The sequence below is a fragment of the Mesoplodon bidens genome (genome assembly GCF_964165515.1).
Source record: "Mesoplodon bidens genome assembly, contig: HAP1_SCAFFOLD_218, whole genome shotgun sequence".
NCBI lineage: Eukaryota > Metazoa > Chordata > Mammalia > Artiodactyla > Ziphiidae > Mesoplodon > Mesoplodon bidens.
Window position 1 is genome coordinate 87,523 of NW_027672495.1, and position 20,049 is coordinate 107,571.

The following is a 20,049-nucleotide window of genomic DNA, read 5'->3' on the forward strand; positions in this document are numbered from 1 at the left end:
CAACAGCCACATGTGGCTAGTGGCCACCATACAGATGGCACAGATATAGGACAGTTCCATCACTGCAGAAAGTTCTATTGGATAATGTTAATTCTAGACCAACCTTTCCACTCTAAGGATGAGAAAACTGAGGCACAGAATCTTGTCCAACAAGGCATATGAAGTTATTTAGTGGCAGAATTGAAATGCTAACCTAATCTGCCAGTGTCCCTCATACTGTATCACTTCATCCCCATAAATTTAGGGTTTATTCAAATGAAAATTGTTTTCTTTCCACCCTTCCTTGTGGGTTGCAGTAAAGTAAGAGGAGAAATTTTAAATTTGTGGGAAAAAAATCCTAAAAAAACAAAGGTTTATTTAAAATTCATGACTAAATCAAACAATCTACAATTTTTGTATAAAATTAAAAGTAGCCTTGGACAGTTAAGAATACCCTAGTGTTAGGAGGCATATCTTAGTTTAACTATTATTAACTCCTTCCTCTTTTACCATCCTGATGTTTTTATCTCTCTTTTGGATCTGAAACTCTGAAACTAATGATAATTGGCTTACCTTAACATTATAAATGTGAAAAAGTTAAATCTTACTTAGCAAACATTTTAAAGATGAAAAATTGAGAAACAAAGAGCAACCAAAAGAATAGTGACTTGTCTAATTTTAGGATGTGGTCACTAAAATCACTGAGAACTCATGGCTTTCAGTAATCTAGTGGTTTAGTATTTATAACATTAATAGGTTGTTTTCACTTCTAAGCTATAGTTTAACCTTCCTTTGACTACTATGTTACATTTAAAACAATTTAAATAGTTTTAATTTCTGATGAAACTGAGAGTTTGAAGCCTCTGAGCATCTAAGAAAAGGTTTAGACACTAATTAAATCAACATATAACCAGCCATGAAAACATACAGTAGTGTCTTCTTTAAAAATAAAACCAGTCATTCCTGTCTAGTATGTTTAGAATGCAAACATCTCCAGAGTCAGTCAGCTTAAGTCATGACAGTTCATGTTTAAAGTGAACAGGAACTTGGGAATTTCACGTTAATGAAAACTTTCAAGACAGAATTATGCAGCTCCATTCACTTTTATCAGTATCTAGTATTCATTCCCATGTTAACTTTCAGTGACTAGATTTAGAGAAAATATCACATGTCCAAGTGTGTACAAAATTAAAAACTGGACAGTTAAAAAACATGGTTCAACATAAGATACTTATGAACAGATACTTATTCAAGACAGTTTTTGCCATAATTTGCAAGGCACCCAGAAGTGTGGAGTATGGGGTTCTACATAAGTAGAAGCTACTTGTTATTCAGAGAAGGAGGTGGTGCACAAAAAGACAGCTATTTTCTTTCTAAACACTCATCGGTGTAGAGGTAAACAAACGAAAACAAATACAGTGTAAGCACGTTAGGGCAGAGCAACAGTCTCCAGGTCATAAAAGGGGGAGAGAAAACAATTTCTGTGCTCTAACATGTTAAACGGGGGGCTGGGAGTTTAAAGTAAAATTTACTCTCTGGCTTTTATACTAGATTCATTCCCTCTACATTTTATCTGTTACGGCTTGACTCCCACTTCACCATATTAGGAAGAGGAAAACATGTGCCCCCAAGATTCCTATGCCAATAAAACTTCTCTTGGAAGCAGCATAGCTCACCAAATGAAGGAGAATATTAGAAAAATGCTAAGTGACAATAGTAGAACTGAACTATCTAAACCACCGAGTGATAGCTACTGATGTATACTAATATAAGAAGCATGAAAAATATTGCGAACTCTAGGCAAATATTAAAGTGTTGCAAAAATTTCATATCTCATTAAAAATTGGAAAAGAAAAAGAGAAAGTATTGTGAAGGAGGGGCCCCAAGCAGGAAGCCCAGCTTGAAAGAAAAACGCAGGGCAAAAGGAGGAGGTGGCGGGGAGTGCAGGTCTTCTGATCATTCCTCTATCAGGAGATGCTTCTAACAGCTTCGGTACTATCTCCAAGAGGCAATTTAGGCATCCCTTAGGGAAAGTGATTTAGGCAACAAGAAATGTGCTTTGAGATAGGATGTTGAAATTTCTAACTTTAAAAAGATGCACTAGTGAGAGAAAACAGCCATGAAATTCCCAGATCCTATTTCCCAAACTTCCTGTAGAAAAATATCAACCATTCTCAGACACAGAAGCCAGCACATTTGAACTGACCCAGCGAAGTTTTCAGACGGCCCTCACTATCTCTCAAGCCCTCCTTCCCCCACTTCCCTGGTGTTCTTTCCTGGCACACAAAATATAGGCCAATGAGCAGTGGGTGGGTGAGGAAAATGTGAGAGAAAATTTGAGAAGTAAAAAGGGAATCCACTTAATAAGGACATGAATGAGTCTAAAGAGTCTAATAAGGGTAGGCAAACAACAATCAGAACTGAACGGCAAGGGCTTTCCATGGCAGCAGCGAGCGCTCAGTGTTTGCAGGGGTTTAGGCAGAGGCCAGGCTACCTACCACTTGTCAGAGAGGCTGCACAGGGGACGGCTGCTTTGGGTGACCTCTAATGTCTCTTCCGACTCTGAAATGTTAGGATTCTTATTTCACAAAACAGAACGCAACGGTCATAAAAACCCACCGATTTAGAACCCTTTTAAATAGGCGACGGCTTCCCAATCACCACTCCCACCTCTCTCATCCCACACGTGCCCACCCCGCCCCCTTTCAATTTTTCCACCTCCACGTGCGAAACGCCTCGTGGCACCTGCCCCACAGCGGAGAGGCTTCCCCCGCAAAGCACCAAAACTCTGCCCCCTTGGGAGAAGTGAGGACTCCACTCCCCGCTTCTTGGGCGGCCAAAAAAGGAAGTCTCAAATCCAGCCTTTCTCCCCCAGCCAGAGCTGAAAGGGGACGGGGGACCGGAACGAAGAGAACTTTCTTCTAAAATTTGTCTTCCAAAAAGTAAAGAGGATAGAGAGAACCCTGACGAGTCCGCGGGTGGGGGGAGGGGAACCCCCGAATCGTTTAACGGCCGGTAGGGGGAGGGGGGCTCCGGAGGTGGAGGGGGCGTGGGATGGAGAAGCAGGCCTGGGAGCGGGGTCAGGGGGCTGCAGGGGTTCCTGGCGTCGGGGGGCTGCCGGCGTCCCCCCCACCTGGCACACAAAGCAGCTGCCGCGCTCGGCTCTCACCAGATCCTTTGTGTTTTCCATCAGGGCCTCATGGGTAGGGGTTGTCTGTGCTCCCCGGGCCCGCGGCGCCCCCTCCCGAGCTGGGGGCAGGCGCCTCTCCCCGGGACTACGGCGACTACAGGGGGGCCCCGACTGGGCCCAGACCGGTGTCGGCGGCGTCAGCCCCCGGATTTCCCCCCTTTAACTCGGGTGGCCCCAGGATATCAACAACATTAGCATAGCCCTCCCTCCCCAGCGCGCCTGCGCCGTGACCCGCGCCCCGATTGGCCCACTTCCCTACATACCCTCCGCTCTGTCTTCCAGCGTGGGACCCTCTGCAGGCTCCGTACTCCAAGGGCCGTACCAAGACGAAGGGGTGGAAAAAGCGATTGGGCTCGTGTAAGTCGAGTGGTTAAAAAGTTAGGAAGAAGAGTAGCAGTTTTAGCCTGTCATCTCAGTTTATACCCTGGCTTTCTTGTGCTCCTTTCAATCAGTGGCAGCTGCGAAGTTGTGTTGGAAAAAATTTTCCACTCCAGTCACGCCGCTTCCCCCTCCACTCGGAAGATTGGTTCTCTCGGAGGAACTCCCACACGGGGAGGGGCTCGTGAGAGGATGGGCGTTACACAAGGTGGGGGGGCAGAGAGAGAGAGAGGAGAGAGACAGTGCTGGTCACGTGCTGACAGGGCGGTGCAGCCTCTTTCCGGCCCCCTGCGGCCTCAGCCGCTGCGGAAAGCGAGGGCCTCGGCGCACGCGCAGTGAGGATCCACGTGAGCGCCTGCGTTCCTTCTCAAACCGAAGCATGCCGCCGGAACGGAGGAGCCGAACGAGACCGGACCGGAGAGCCGGAGCGAGACCAGACCGGAAGACCCGAATGAGGCCGGACGACAGAGCCGGAGCGGGGCCGGGCGGGCCGCTCCAAAAGGCTGCTCCTTCATCTCAGCGGAAATCGCCGGCCCGGCCGCGCGCGGCGGCCGCCGTAGTCGCGGCCGAGGAGGAGAGACGGCTCCGGCAGCGGAACCGCCAGACGCTGGAGGAGGACAAGCCGGCCGTGGAGCGGTGCTTGGAGGAGCTGGTCTTCGGCGACGTAGAGGACGACGAGGACGCGCTGCTGCGGCGTCTGCGGGGCCCGCGGGTGAGGGAGGCCGCGCGGCGTGCGGGCTGGGCGCTCGGTGGGCGGTGTGCCTCCGAGGGCGGAGCCTGGGCGACCTGTGGTGCAGGGGAGCGTTCAGGTGGGAGGGAACCGGGAATGCGGGCGCCGAGGGGTGCCAGACTGAAAGTCCCGGGAGGGCGGAGACCGCGCCTTTCTCCGCCCCCCGAGGGAGCCGCTGCGCCTGGTATGCAGCAGGCGCTCAACACATATTCTTTTAGCCAACTAATCGTGAGCATCTTTCGATTAGTGGCAGTGGCTCAGTTCCACTGTCTTCTCCCCAGACTCAGTGTTTCTTCTCTCTTGGTCATTCAATTGCCTGCCTCAATACTTTGCTGTGATTCAGGGGTTCCACTTCGTTTGTGAAATCAGAATTCGTGGGCACAGGCCTGGGAGTCTGTTTTAACAACCACATCGAGTGGTTGATAAGCCAGCTTTTGAGAGTGACCGTGTATTCGTCTATTAAAGTAATATTTGTGAGCCAGTTTGGCGCCAGATACTTTTCCTGGCAGTGCAAACCCTGCATGATTGATTGATTATACTTTTTTTGCATGCTTTTTGCTTTCTTTTTTTTTTTTTAATCCTATACCTGTCTTTTCTTTCAATATAGGGAGTCCCAGGCAGTTTCTAGGCACTGGAGGAGAAACAGCAGTGGACGAAAACTAACAAAAATCCCTGCCTTCTTGGAGCTTGGATACTTAGTGGCAGAGGCAGAAGATAAAATTCAAGTTATGTCAGTGAAGTGCTGAAGGAAAAAAAAAATAAAGGCGATCAAGAAAGGGAGATAAGCGTGTGTCGAGGGGGCCTCTGAAATTTTACATAGGGTAGTTAAGCAAAGCCTTACTGAAAATGACTCAGTTTGATAAACTAATGCAGACCTAGCAAGTATCAGTTGATTGCCAGAACCTCATTTGGGGGCTTATGGGAGAGGTTGCGGAATCTAGTTGGGAGATAGAGAAATACTACTGGAAAAATGCTGAACTGTGTGACAGGTTCCCATTCGGGAAAAGAAGCAGTTTAAGTGAGGTGGGGTTTGTTGGGCTTTGAAGGATCATAGGCCAATAATAGAGCAAGTAGAAATCATTTGGGCATTTCTGTCATGTGGTTTTGGGAAAGCTCAAGCTTACTTCAGGTGAAATTCTGTGGTCTAGGTTTAGATTTGTTTGGATAGTATAAAGTTTCTTGAGGAGGTAAGAGGTCAAGAACAGTTAAGAAAAGTGGAGAAGTATGTTTATGAATATGAAATATGACTTAATTATGGCACTCAATCATGTTATTTTATCTTTGGTGTCTGCCTTTGGTCCTGTGATTTCTGTAGTTCTGTGATTTTTCCCTGCTCCTTTATTCATCTGTCAACTTACCTTTTTTACTTGTCTTACTTGGTTTTTTCCTTTCAGCAAGTTGACTCTGACTATTCCATCTTACCTCACGTGTCCAGCGGGTGGTGCCATTCTCTAATCTCCTCATTTTCAATTCGATCTCCAGTGTTTGCTGTGGTAGCATTCTGTCCCATAATTTGATAAGAGGGCCATAAAAGCAAAGCACTTCTACAAGCCACCATTCTGCAAAGTCTGCCACCATGGGGTATGAAAGACTCAGTGCTTGTGGGCCTTTTTTCTTTTCTAGGTTCAAGTACAAGAAGACTCGGGTGACTCTGAACTGGAGAATGAAGCAAAAGATAATTTTCCACCTCAAAAGAAGCCAGTTTGGTTGGACGAAGAAGATGAAGATGAGGAGATGTAGGTTGCCTAATTTTTCTTCTGGAGTCCCTCTGGATTCTTCAAAAGTTACTTTGCAGGTTTTAAGAAAGTTCTCTTTCTGAATATGTGAGTACGTGAAGACTTGAAAAATACTGGAAAGTATAGCAAAGATCATTCACAATCCCGTCACCGAGGGAGAAGCACTGTTAACATGTTGGCGTACATCTCTCCCTCTTTCTTCTGTGCTGTATAGAAAAGCTAAAAGAGAACAGTGTTTGGGGTCAGACCTGAGTTTGTCTTCTAGTTTGGCCAGTTCCTAACTGACCATTGGCAAGTTTGGAACCTACCCTTTCTCATGTGTAAAGTGGAGATAATAGTAACTGTATCAGAAGGCTCTTGAGATTAAATAGTGTATGTAGAGCTCTTAACACAATGCCTGAAATTGAGAAAAGACCAAAAAAAGTTAGCCATCATGTACAATATGTACCTTAAGATGAGAGTGTATTGTATTGCAAGTATTTCTCCCCAATTAAAAAAAAAAACTTTAAAAACATTTTAAAATGGATGTATTATAGTCCAGTATATGATTTAACCATAATTTACATAGCTATCGTTGGATAAATATTTTTCCTTTTAATAGATTGATGTTGATATGAGCATCTTTATGCATAAATCTTTTTCTACTTAAAATTACTTAAGAAAGATTCTTTGAGGTAGATTAACTTAATCAAAGAGCAGACATTTTTAAGGTTCTTGATAAATACTGCCAGGCTGACCCTGAGGTTCTGCCAATTTACCTTTCCATTGAAAGGTGTCCGTTTCACTCCATTTTAAAAGCAGTGATTTCTCTGGACTTCCCTGGTGGTCCAAGTGGTTAAGACTTTGCCTTCCAGTGCAGGGGGTGCGGGTTCGATCCCTGGTTGGGGAGCTAAGATCCCACATGCCTTGCGGCCAAAAACCCATAACATAAAACAGAAGCAATATAGTAACAAATTCAATAAAGACTTTAAAACTGGTCCACATCATTCAGGGCATGCTTCTCAAATGTTGGTGTGCATCAGAATCATATGGGGCATTTTTTTAAAATGCAGATTTCTGGACCTCCCTAGACTTATATTTTGTATTGTGGTTTTGCCTCAGGGCAATTTAAAAAAGATCTAAGCATTTAAAATATATCATCGTTTTTGTAACTCCATTTTTGTTTTCATTCATTTAAAAATTAGAAAGGAATCTTCAAGATATTGAAGTGGTCCAGACCTCCCACAACCTCTTGGAGGCCCTGCAGGGGAGAAAGTGCCCTCCGTGAGAATTACCATCCCCCGCCATGCTCTCGCCTCCAACTTAGTGCGCATGTGCAGTGGTCTAGCGCGGAGCCAGTTCCCCCGTTGCCTCTCTCCCCCAAGGTTGCTAGGTGGTTAGAATTTCCTGTTTTAATCATTCTGGGGCCTCCTGGGAATGACTTTGATATTGGTTAATCTAGTTTAGAGCCCTGTGGTAACTTCAATCCAAGCACACAAACTCAGCTGCAAAACATAAAGATCAAAAAGAGAGCCCTCCCTCCAGCTAAAAAAACAAAACAAAACAAAAACAAAACTGGTCCACATCAAAAAAATCTTAAAAAAAATAAAAGCAATGATTTCTCTTTTTTCAGACATTGTCAGTTTAGGGTGACAGTTTAGGGTAGGAAATATCTAACTTGTGTTGAGAAAACATTTTTTTATTAGTCGTTGGTTTTTCTTAAAAGTGTCTATTATGTCTGCGTATTTGTCTACTGGAGACTTTTGTTTTTTTATTTTTAAAATAAAAATTGTACATAAGGTGTACAACATGATAATTTGCTATATATTTACATGGTGCAGTTATTACTACAGTCACGTGAACTAATTAGCATTTCCATTTCTTCAGATGGTTGCCATTTTTATTTGTGGTGAGAGCCCCTGAAGTCTATTCCCTTAGCTAATTTCCAGTGTACAATACTGTCATTAACTGCAGTCATGCTATGTAACTGCAGCTTTGTACCCTTTGACCAACATCTCCCTGTTTCCTCTACCTTCTCACCCCTGGTAACCATCATTCTGCTCTTCAGATTCCACATATAAGTGAGATTATGCAGTATTTCTCTTTGGTGTCTGTTTTATTTCACTTAGCTTGACATCCTCCAGGGTCATCCATGTTGTTACAAATGGCAGATGAGACTGTTTATTAATGATTTTAGTATATCAGCTCCTTACATATTGAGAATTTCAAACCTTTATATGTCAAGTTTATTGCACATTATCTAGTTTATTGTTTGCCTTTAAGTTTGTTTTAATGTTGTCTGATGCACAGAATATTTTAATATTTATGTAGTGAAGTCTATGACTCTTTTCCTTTTTTTTTTTTTTTTTTGCTGTTGTTTTTAGTAAAAAGTTCTTCAGAGAGAGAGAAATATTTGCCTGTATTTTTCCTTCACAGTATTTTAAGGTTTGGGTTTTGGTTTTTTTGTTTGTTTGTTTTGTTTTTAACTCTGATTTACCTGGAATTTATTTTGATGAATGGCATAAGCTGTGTCTAGATAAGTAATTATGAATTTGAAATAGCTCTTCAAAAGGTAAACTAGATGATCCGATATATTGGAGATTCCTTTTTGTTTCGGGAAGAATGTGCATTGGAGATGTTCCACATCTTATAAATCTTGACCTATGTTGTTTGCTCAAAATACTAAAGGCAGCAACTATTATGTTGATTCTTTAAGTTATTGAAAGCATGCTGTTTTCTGTTTTTTTTATAGGGTTGACATGATGAACAACCGTTTTCGGAAAGATATGATGAAAAATGCCAGTGAAAATAAACTTTCAAAAGATGAGCTTCAAAAGAGACTTAAGGAAGAGTAAGTGTCCTTTTTTATAGGTTTGCCAAGATGTATTTATAACCAGTATTTTATTTTGATTTGCTCAGTCTTTGGCTTCTTGGGTAGTCGGATTTCCATTTTGAATTGGAAGAGCATTGTTCTTGGAAGACATGATTAAGTTTTAGTATGGGGGCCTGAGAAGGAATACAAGTACAAAAAACTTTGGAAAAAACCTGTAATCCCACCATTTGAATATAATCAATGATATATTTTTTTAACATCTTTATTGCAGTATAAATGCTTTACAATGGTGTGTTAGTTTCTGCTGTATAACAAAGTGAATCAGCTATACATACATCCCCACATCTGCTCCCTCTTGCATCTCCCTCCCACCCTCCCTATCCTACCCCTCTAGGTGGACACAAAACACCGAGCTGATCTCCTGTGCTATATGGCTGCTTCCCACTAGCTATCTGTTTTACATTTGGTAGTGTATATATGTCCATGCCAGTCTCTCACTTGGTCCCAGCTTACCCTTCCCCCTCCCCGTGTCCTCAAGTCCATTCTCTGTCTGTGTCTTTATTCCTGTCTTGCCCCTATGTTCTTCAGAACCTTTTTTCTTTTTTTAGATTCCATATATATGTGTTAGCATAGGGTATTTGTTTTTCTCTCTGTGACTTACTTCACTCTGTATGACTGTCTCTAGGTCCATCCACGTCTCTGCAAATGGCACAATTTTGTTCCTTTTTATGTGTATTAGCTATTTTAAAGTCCTTGTGTGCTAATTCTGTCAGGTCTGTCATTTCTGTTTCTGTGGGCTGCTTTTTCTTCTGGTTATGGTTCATGTTTTTCTGCTTCTCTGTATATCTAGTAATTTTGATTGGATTCTGGGCAGTGTGAATGTTGTTCAGTGTCTGGATTTTGTGTTTTGCTTTTAATGTGTGTTGAACTTTGTCTTGGCAGGCAGTTAATTGACTTGGAAATCACTTTGATCCTTTCAGGATTTGTTTTTAGCTTTCTTCTACAGTAGCATTTATTCTAGGCTGGTTTAGCCCCATTATTAAGGTATGACCTTCCTGGGATCTCTCCTGAATGCCCTGAGTGTTCAGTAAGGACCTTTCCTCTGACTGGTTGAACTCAAATGTCTGAGTTTTGGTTCTGTGCAACTTACTAGTAGTTCTTTGCTTGACCTCATGGAGTTTCATTCTATGAGTGTGCAGTTTAGTATTCAGAAGAAGTGTCTGTGGACCTCTGTGCAGATTTCTGGAGCTCTTTCTCTTCCTCTTCTACAGTTGACTGCCCCTCAAATTCCTGCTGTTTCAGCCTCTTTCAAGTCTGATCTTTCTCTCCTTGTCTCTGTGTCAGGGTCTTATAAAAATGCCTTGAGGGGAAAATCCCAGTAATGGCATTGCTCACCTTGTTACTTTTCTTCTCTTAGAGATCATAGTCATATGTTGCCTGTTGTCCAGTTTCTGAAAATAGTTTCACATATTTTGTCCAGTTTTCTAGTTACTTATGGCTAGTGGGCTTAGTTTGGTGGACATGTCTATGATTCTGCATTAAACAGAAAGATTCTTTTTAGGCTTCCAAATACCAGCCCTTCAGAATATAACTGTCATGCTTTTCCTGAAGCTTACCTTTTCCAGGATGAAATGCTGCCATTTTATTCAAAGAATATATGATGAAGTTTTGTTTATTTTACCAATCTGGTGGTTTTCTTTCAGACATGTTGTAGTAGTCTTTTGTGTACTCTGTGTACTATAGCATTGCTTTATAACCACAAAGAGATTTCTATTTCTTTACTTAGTCACCAAATCTGGTGTGTTGATATGTGCAAATAAGACAACTATGTAACTAGATGTAAATAACAACAAATATGTATCCAGGTGGTTTATTACCAATTTAGGACTATCCTGTGTGAGTAGCCCTTCTGTTCTGAAAGATGATAACTTTGGAAGAGATTCTGTTTATGCTCTGACCTATATTCTTGAAATGTATTAAGCTCTATATAAATACAGTGGTCACTACAAAATTTTATTTTTACATTTTTGCTTAGATTCCAGCATGCCATGGGGGGAGTACCTGCCTGGGCAGAAACCAATAAGCGGAAAACATCCTCAGATGGTGAGTGTTGACACCTCTGTTTAAGTTGGTAAATAGATTCCTATTCCTGTTCTGTTACTGTTTGAGGTTTCTCATGAGGCTTGTTAAAACCTGGTGTTTGAAATATGTCTTTTTTTTTTTTTTAATGTCTGGTTTTGAAGTCTACCATTTCTCTGAAGGAAGCTCTTTTATAATAGTGTAAGACGTACTTAGTAGCATATTCTTTACTTGTGGAGACAATAATGGATGGATTTTATGACGTTTTTCCTCAACAGAACTATGACAACATTATGGCATAGATTGAGTAAAAAATAAGTAGTAGTGTTATTTCTTGATTCAGAGCCCCTTCCAAAGACATGAGCAGCTGATCTAGCTATCCACTAGGAAATGGAATGTCTTTCTAAGGAGTACATGTCAGGTTAGGCCCAGGTGATTATTCACTTTCTAAAAACCTATTTTTCAACTGCAGATTTTAAGTTTGACTTGTACAAAAACTGTTTTTTGCTGTTTAGATCTTTGAGTTTAGATATTATTTATATGGATGGCTTGGCCGAGATCTGATTTGAGTTCTTGGAGTTACAAATTTTAGACTTGGAATTGACTTCTGAAATCCTTGAGGAACCCTAGAGTATATCCTCCCATTGTAATACAGGAGCTCCTTTCTTAGCATCTTTGGTATCTGATGAATCTCTGTTTGATTATCATCATCACCTCTCCCTCCCTTCTCCCCACCCATGTCAGTCTTCATGGTATTCACGTATAGGGAGCCCTTACAAGGAGACAGTTTTATATAATTCTGTTAGCAAACTCAATCTGTTATTAAGTAGAAACTTATGTTCTGGTTTCCAACCAGATACTTTTAGAGGTTAAAGGACTCTTAGTGATGTAGCCCGACTTTATCTGCTGCAAGAAACTTCTCTACAACATCTGTTAGATGATAATTTAGCCTCTGCTTAAATATTTCAAATAATGTTGTGCTCTTTATTAGACCATTTCTTCCTCTTTTCTTTAAGAACTAATGGTAATTTTTTTACTATTGAAATTTAGCCTCCCTACACTCTGTTGTCCTACCTTTCGAAGAGATATAATCTTATCTCTCTTTCATATAAAACTCTTCTGTTATTTGAGAAATATCTTCCCAGGTTTTTTTTAATATGTTAATCATCTTGTCCTGTCACTGTTTTTTTGTTTTGTTTTGTTTTGTTTTTGGCCGCCCCATGCAGCATGTGGGATCCTAGTTCCCAGACCAGGGATCGAACCCATGCCCACTGCATCGGGAGCATGGAGTCTTAACCACTGGACCACCAGGGAAGTCCCATCCTGTCACTTTTTTTTACATGGCATAATTATAAACCTTGGTCATCAGTGTACCTTCCTGGATGAAATATAATTTTATTATCCATTTTAGAATATTGCATTCATAGAACTACAGCAGTTTAGATATGGATTAGGTATATGTTGACATTGAAGCAGAAAATCTCCCAGATCCCAGTGGCTTAATCCAGTAGAATTTTTTTTTTTCCTGTGAGTACAATTGAGGTGGTGAGAAGGTGATGCTCTACTTAAGGGATCCAAGTTTATAGAGGTTCTGCCATCTTCAGGCTGGCTCTTCCAATGTTGCCCAGGATATTGACCACCAGTTGACTTATAGGAGAAGAGAGAGAACTCACCAAGGGAAATTTTTATTGGCCTGTCCTGGAAGTGGTACGTGATACTTTCATCTACGTTTTATTGGCCAGAACTCAGTCATGAGGCCACACTAACTGCATGCAATATCAGGAAATATAGTTTGTCTTTGTGCCCAGGAGAAAAAGGAAATGAATTAGGTCAACAGTTAGCCAGTCTGTTACTATCTGGGATATCTAAGTGTAATACCTTAATTGTACATATGACAGGAGTAAAGTTCAAAAAGATAGAAGTGACTTGTCCAAGGTACACTTATTGGCGGAGTGGTGACTACAACCCAGCTTCACAGTTATCTCTAACATATTATTTGTTTTTATCCGTAAATACTAGATTATTATTATTTTTTTCTGAATTACCTTCCCCCACCCCCGGCCCACTGGCATGCAAGTTCCCTGACCAGGGATTGAACCTGTGGCCCCTACAGTGGAAGCACGGAGTCTTAACCACTGGACCACCAGGGAAGTCCCTAGGTTGAGTATCTTTAAAAGAGAAGTACTCCCCCCTTTAAACATAGCTATAATGCTATTATCATACACCTTCAGAAATCAATAGTAATTCCTTAATATTATGGAGTTTTATTGTTGCTGTTTTGTCAATTTATTCGCCACCACCGCCACCCCTGCGCCCCCTGCCGCAGTTTTCCAGTTTTTTTAGCTTGCTTTGTATTCTGCTTGGTCTTCATAGGTGCTGTTGAATCTGGCTACATGTCTTTTCTAAGTTTTGGAAATTCTTGCCTGTTATCTCTTCACACATTGTTTTTGTTCCATTCTTTCTTTCCTTCTGGGATACCAATTACACGTATGTTAAAATTTTTTTTAAAAACATTCTGTGTTTTCTGATGAGATTAAGTGCATTCAGGGTGGTATGGCTGTAGACTGTTCTTTTCTGTATTTTCTGTCTTTCTGCTTTCTGTACTTTAGTCTGGATATTTTTTTCTGATCCTTTTTCCAGACCACTAATTCTCTCTTCAGGTAATTTTGATATCCTGTTAACACCATCCACTGGGGTGTTAGTTTTAATTACTCTGTTTTTCAGTTCTAGAATTTCCATTTGGTTCTTTTTTTTAATAGTCTAGTTCTCTGGCTTAATTCTGAGTCTTGCCTTTCATTATCTCTAATATCTTAAACATAAATTTTTCATTTTATTTATTTTTTATTATTATTTTTCTTTCCAATTTTTTTTTTTGTGTGTGGTACGCAGGCCTCTCACTGTTGTGGCCTCTCTCGTTGCAGAGCACAGGCTCTGGACGCACAGGCTCAGTGGCCATGGCTCATGGGCCTAGCCGCTCCATGGCATGTGGGATCCTCCCGGACTGGGGCACAAACCCGCGTCCCCTGCATCGGCAGGTGGACTCTCAACCACTGCGCCACCAGGGAAGCCCTCCTTCCAGTTTTACTGATATATAATTGACATACAGCACTGTATAAGTTTAAGGTGCACAGTATAATGATTTGACTTACATACATCATGAAATGATTACCTCAATAAGTTCAGTGAACATCCATCATCTCATATAGATAAAAATTAAAGAAGTAGAAAAGAAGTATTTTTTCTTGTGGTGAGAAGTCTTAGGATTTACTGTCAACACCTTTCATATATAACATACAGCAGAGTTGTATTTATCACGTTGTACATTATATCCCTAGTACTTATTTATCTTATAACTGGAAGTTTGTACCTTTTGACTGTCTTCATCCAATTCCCGTCACGTTACGCTCCATCTCTGGTAACCACAGACCTGAACTCTTTTTCTTTGAGTTTTATATGTAATATTTAAAAATTTTATGTCTGATAACTTCATTATCTAGATCTCCTGTGAGGATTGTTTGTTTTTCTTTAGGTTTTCAGTTAAGTTACCTTACCTTGTCATTATTTACCTGGTTATATATGTCATTGAGTGGTGGGCATTGTATATGAGAAATAGTATTGATTAACTAGAGATCTAGGACAATGGTATCTTTCTGCAGAGAATTTGTATATTTGTTTTTGGGTAGGTGGTTGGGCAGTGGGCACTAGCAATCCTAGAACATCTTATTCTAGTGAGAGAGTGTGAGGATTCAGTGCCGGGTTTCAGCTCCTGGGAGATTTTCTCGTAATTCTTTGATTTCACCTTTAATTTTATGTATAGCCTTTTGTGGCAACAATCCAGAGCCTCGTGGTTTACCAGACTCCTTAGGAACCTTAGAGGGCTTTTGGTGCTAGTTTTTGCTCTCTTAACCCTACAAGTGTTTTAAACACCCTGCTTAGCTTCTCAGCTTTCTTTACTAGAATCGTCAGTCATCTCCGGGGAAAAGCAGCCCTGTTACCTCTCCTGGAAGTTCTGATACACAGTTTACTGGCGTTGTTCTTCCAGTCAGCTCAAAGTTCTAGTTCTTTTTCCTGTGAGTTGTTAAGCTAGATCTGCTGTTCATCCTGTTGCCCATCTTGCCACTGTTACGAGTTCCTCTTTTTAAATGAAATGCTGACTCCGTTTCACCTTCATTTCATTTCATGTTGTTTTAGTCACTGTAGTGAACGTGTGTCTTTTGTTCCAGAGTCAGGTGTTGATTTTAACCATATACATTGAGGTCTTGTCATCCTTTTCCTCTCCTTCAAATTTATTTTGCTGTTTTACTTTTACCAGTTGCAGCTTAAATAAAACGATTGAGGTTGGGAGACTGGGAGGGGAGTTGAAGTTTGAAATGCAGATGTTTGGGATAGGTAATGGCCATCTCATTGATTCTGAAGATCAGCCTGTGGGTTTGTTTGACTTAGATGAAAGTGAAGAGGATGAAGATGATTTGTTGCAGAGGACTGGGAATTTCATATCAACATCAACCTCTCTTCCTAAAGGAATCTTAAAGGTGAGAATCCGTAAAATTGGGTCAATCCAACTAATTACCTCTGAAATCCAATATACTTCCCAGTTACAAATACATGGATTCTTGTTATCTGTGGGATTAAATGTGCTTGCTGTCATTTTGCCTTGGTAAATATTCATGCTAGGTTTTTTACCTTTTGCAAAAACGAGATGAAATTATGTTCCCAGGAATTTTTTAGGAACGTCACTTGATCCCTCCTTTTGCATCTCCTGTCCCTCTGTTGGCCCAGCCTTGTTCACGCTGCTCTCATCTCTCGCCCGATGCATAGCGACAGCTTCGCGGCTGGACTCTCCACTTCCACTTTCCTTCTTTCTAAGCCGTTCTTCCTATAGTAGCCTGAGGGATCTTCTAAAAAGAAAATAGCACGCCCTGTCACTTTTCATTGCTCTTTGAAAACTTCTGAATTCCTCACCATAGTCTACACTGCCCTTCACAGGATCTGGCCTTTGCCTACGTCTTCAACTTCATCTGATGCCTTTTCCTCTTATTCCTTACTCGTGCCACACAGGCCTTCTTTCTGTTTCTTGCACATGCCAAGTTCTTTCTTGCCCCTGAACCTTTGCTCTTGCTCATCCCTCCATGTGTTCTTTTTTTTTTTTTTTTTTTTTTTTTTTTTTTTTTGCGGTACGTGGGCCTCTCACTGTTGTGGCCTCTCCCGTTGCGGAGCACAGGCTCCGGATGCACAGGCTCAGCGGCCATGGCTCACGGGCCCAGCTGCTCCGCGGCATATGGGATCCTCCCGGACCGGGGCACGAACCCGTATCCCCTGCATCGGCAGGCGGACTCTCAACCACTGCGCCACCAGGGAGGCCCTCTCCATGTGTTCTTTAAGCACTGCCAGTGGCCAACTCATTCTTACGTTTTTTTTTTTTTTTGCGGTACGCGGGCCTCTCACTGTTGTGGCCTCTCCCGCTGCGGAGCACAGGCTCCAGATGCACAGGCTCAGCGGCCATGGCTCACGGGCCCAGCCGCTTCACGGCATGTGGGATCCTCCCGGACCGGGGCACGAACCCTTGTCCCCTGCATCAGCAGGCGGACTCCCAACCACTGCGCCACCAGGGAAGCCCTCATTCTTACTTTTCTGCTCACATGATGCCCTAGAAATGTCTTTCTTCGCCATCTTACCTAAAGTGGCACCTTTCTGCTCACATGATGCCCTAGAAATGTCTTTCCTTGCCATCCTATCTGAAGTGGCTTACTCTAGTTACTGTCTAACTCATCACTGTGTCTCAGTTGTCTTTTGTGGTAACCAAGTGCCTACCCAGCACTTGCTTCAGTTAAATATATGTCAAATGAACAGTTCTCTCTTTGATATAATTTTCCCCATTTTAAAATGGTAGCATGCGAATTTAGATGGGGAGGGGGGACCTTATTATGGTAAATTATTAGAGTGATTCTGTCTCTCCCTACCCTGTGCAGATAATTCATTTAGCTCCTCATAGGGTGAATTCACCTCCATTGAAAATGTAGTCACCACAAAAATTTATCTTGAGGGGCTACAAAGAAAACATCATATGATACTGTGTTTTTTATGTAATTGCATTTTTAATGTAGAGGAAGCCCCCGAAAAATGGATTCTTGTATGGTAAAGCACTGTACTAGAGTACTAGTTGGTAGCAGAGCTGTGGTCTTCTGGTTACTCTTCCAATGCACTTTCTTCTGCATTGTAAACTACTTTATAATGTCTTCATGCTTTAAAGAAAATAATGTTAACCCATTCGAATTGATAAAATTTCAGCTTTATTTTTCTGTAGATGAAGCACTGCCAGCATGCTAATGCTGAACGTCCTACTACTGCTCGGATCTCGTCTGTGCAGTTTCATCCTCGTGCACAGGTTGTGATGGTCGCTGGACTAGATAATGCTGTATCGCTATTTCAGGTATGCATTTTTTTTTTTTTTTGCGGTACGCGGGCCTCTCACTGTTGTGGCCTCTCCCATTGCGGAGCACAGGCTCCGGATGCGCAGGCTCAGCGGCCATGGCTCACAGGCCCAGCCGCTCTGCGGCATGTGGGATCTTCCCGGACCAGGGCACGAACCCATATCCCCTGCATCAGCAGGCGGACTCTCAACCACTGCACCACCAGGGAAGCCCTCATTCTTACTTTTCTGCTCACATAACGCCCTAGAAATGTCTTTCCTCGCCATCTTACCTAAAGTGGCACCTTTCTGCTCACATGATGCCCTAGAAATGTCTTTCCAGGGAAAGACACTGCACCACCAGGGAAGCCCCAGGTATGCATTTTTAAATGAAGACTTGTAGGGACTTCCCTGGTGGCGCAGCGGTTAAGAATCTGCCCGCCAGTGCAGGGGACACGGGTTTGATCCCTGGTGCTGGAAGATCCTACATGCCGCAGAGCAGCTAAGCCCGTGCACCACAACTACTGAGCCTGTGCTCTAGAGCCCGTGAGCCACAACTACTGAGTCCACGTGCCACAACTACTGAAACCCATGTGCCTAGAGCCCTTGCTCCGCAACAAGAGAAGCCACCACAATGAGAAGCCCGTGCACTGCAATGAAGAGTAGCCCCCACTCGCTGCAACGAACACCCACCGCAGCCAAAAATAAATAAAATAAATAAATTTAAAAAAAAAGACTTGTAGTGAAAAGTGTTTACAATCAGCATACATGGTCTGTGGAAATAATCAAAAGGAATATTTTGTACTTCCTTATAGGTTGATGGAAAAACAAATCCTAAAATTCAGAGCATCTATTTGGAAAAGTTTCCAATCTTTAAAGCTTGTTTTAGTGCTAATGGAGAAAAGGTTTTAGCCACGAGTACTCACAGCAAGGTTCTTTATGTCTATGATATGCTGGCTGGAAAGCTAATTCCTGTGCATCAAGTAAGAGGTAAGGTTTCTAATGAACATATAGCTGACACACACCTCCCTCCCCCCCAGCCCATAGTTGAGTTTGTTTAACAGTATTTGCAACCATTTTTTTCCTCCCCATAGAATTATTAAAAATAAGGGTTTCTTTGGTTTTACTATTTGGAAAATGTGTTGTTGCGATAACATGTTTGAATGAAAAAAGTGAACTGACTTTTTACTGAGTACCTATGGGAAGAAAATCATAATTTGCAAATATATATTCCCCTAGACCAGAAAAGCAGTTGCAAATACTTGGCTGTAAAATTAGCAGTTGCTGCAGCAGAAAGAACATGAGCCTGGGAGCTAGAAGACCTGGGTTCTACTTCCTTGGACAAATTATTTCACTCCTCTGAGCTGAAATTTGGGTGCTCTCCAGTTCTTCTGCTGTTTGTTATAATACAATTTTGGTTTACATTTAAAGGAAATAAAGCACTGCTTTTGGAATTTGTAATGTATTTTGAAGAATGGACTACTTAAAAAATACATCTTTTTTTATCAGATGAAAATTTCTTTCCTCTGCCTTATCTCTTCTTCTGCATTCTCCTCAAAAATATAATGACACCTTCATGAATCCTTTGGGAACTAAAGTCCTTGTAATGAAATTGGTTGGGTTAACATTATGAATCTTGGGAGGTGGTGTTGTCATATGCTACAGCTTGCTGGCAGTCTCCCTGTTAAATTGCACATATGTGGGGCTGTAAGGGTTACAGGTTGCTCTGTACAGCCTTTTTTCTGCTAGTGGTTAAAAGTGAGTAAGGCCAACTTTAGAAACATTTATGAAGTTTATTTTCAGTGTTTCCGGTCTTGTCTTTCCTGTGTTCCTGACACTTTCAGTGATCCTTTCCAAGGGGGGTTTTAATTTATCTATTTATGCTTTAAATCAATGCTTCTCAAACATTAATGTGCATATGAATCGCCTGGGGATCTTGTTAAAATGCAGACTCTGATTCTGTTGTTTTGAGGCGGCCTGATTCTGCATTTCTAACAAGTTCTCAGATGCTGCTGATGCTACTGGTCCATGGACTTCCCTTTGAGTTGGAAAACCTTAAACTGTCTCCCCATATTGAAATAGAAAACAACATGTAGTAGTTATTATCCTTAAATGTCATTCCACTAATCAAAAGGAATGTGCTCTGGTCTTTCCTTGCCTTGCATCCTCTTGGGGAAAGCAAACCAGGGGTGGCTGAGATCCAGTAGTTAGTGATATGTACTGTGGATCTGCTGGTATGCCGGGGTGTGTATCTGATCACCGGATTCTTCTAAGACATGGCATTTATCTTTGCCTTTTAATATTTTTCCTTCTCTTTCCTCAATAAGCATAACTTGGTAATAATGATAATTATAATAGTAATGGTAAACCAAATGTATTTCTTCTCGTGGTGTTATGCTATTGAATATAATTCTCAGTCTCGTGATTATAAAACTATCAATAACTCAATTAATTAAGGACAGTAGAACAAGGGGGAAAATTGCTGACAAGTTAGGATGTGCAAGCCTTACGTGTATGTGAGCTCTTGGTTCTTGCAAATGCAAGTCTGAAAAATGAAGAATTCAGAATTGATGCATTCTGAAGAATTCCGCTTTGATGGTTCCTTCCACTAACCTGTCAGGGCTTGTAAAGTGGGGTCCATGGACTCTCAAAATTCAGGGGTCTGTGAAGCTGGATAGGAAAAACATTCCATCTTTATTTTCACTAATCTCTAAATGAAATTTAGCATTTCCTTCG

At 41.7% G+C, this 20,049-nt stretch overlaps 2 protein-coding genes across 12 annotated transcripts in view; one reads left to right on the forward strand and one right to left on the reverse strand.

Moving 5' to 3' along the window:
• Positions 1-3,714, reverse strand: part of LOC308610117 (MBT domain-containing protein 1) — a 62,948-nt gene extending 59,234 nt beyond the window's left edge. For 4 of the 10 annotated variants that reach the window (XM_081259374.1, XM_081259373.1, XM_081259372.1 and 1 more), the window contains exon 1: positions 3,149-3,407. In XM_081259374.1, the coding sequence (XP_081115500.1) occupies positions 3,149-3,169 (21 nt within the window). In that variant the 5' untranslated portion in view covers positions 3,170-3,407. Of the gene's footprint in view, positions 1-2,477; positions 2,542-3,148; positions 3,408-3,432 lie in introns of those variants that run through there. The other 6 variants (XM_081259375.1, XM_081259370.1, XM_081259376.1 and 3 more) reach the window with 4 other exon arrangements.
• A 117-nt stretch (positions 3,715-3,831) lies between these two features.
• LOC308610119 (U3 small nucleolar RNA-associated protein 18 homolog) overlaps positions 3,832-20,049 on the forward strand; it is a 42,451-nt gene continuing 26,233 nt past the window's right edge. For both annotated transcript variants that reach the window (XM_081259380.1, XM_081259381.1), the window contains exons 1-7: positions 3,832-4,259; positions 5,901-6,013; positions 8,745-8,843; positions 10,861-10,928; positions 15,348-15,436; positions 17,209-17,334; positions 18,129-18,303. In XM_081259380.1, coding sequence (XP_081115506.1) covers positions 3,927-4,259; positions 5,901-6,013; positions 8,745-8,843; positions 10,861-10,928; positions 15,348-15,436; positions 17,209-17,334; positions 18,129-18,303 — 1,003 coding nt within the window. In that variant the 5' untranslated portion in view covers positions 3,832-3,926. The remainder of the gene's footprint in view (positions 4,260-5,900; positions 6,014-8,744; positions 8,844-10,860; positions 10,929-15,347; positions 15,437-17,208; positions 17,335-18,128; positions 18,304-20,049) is intronic.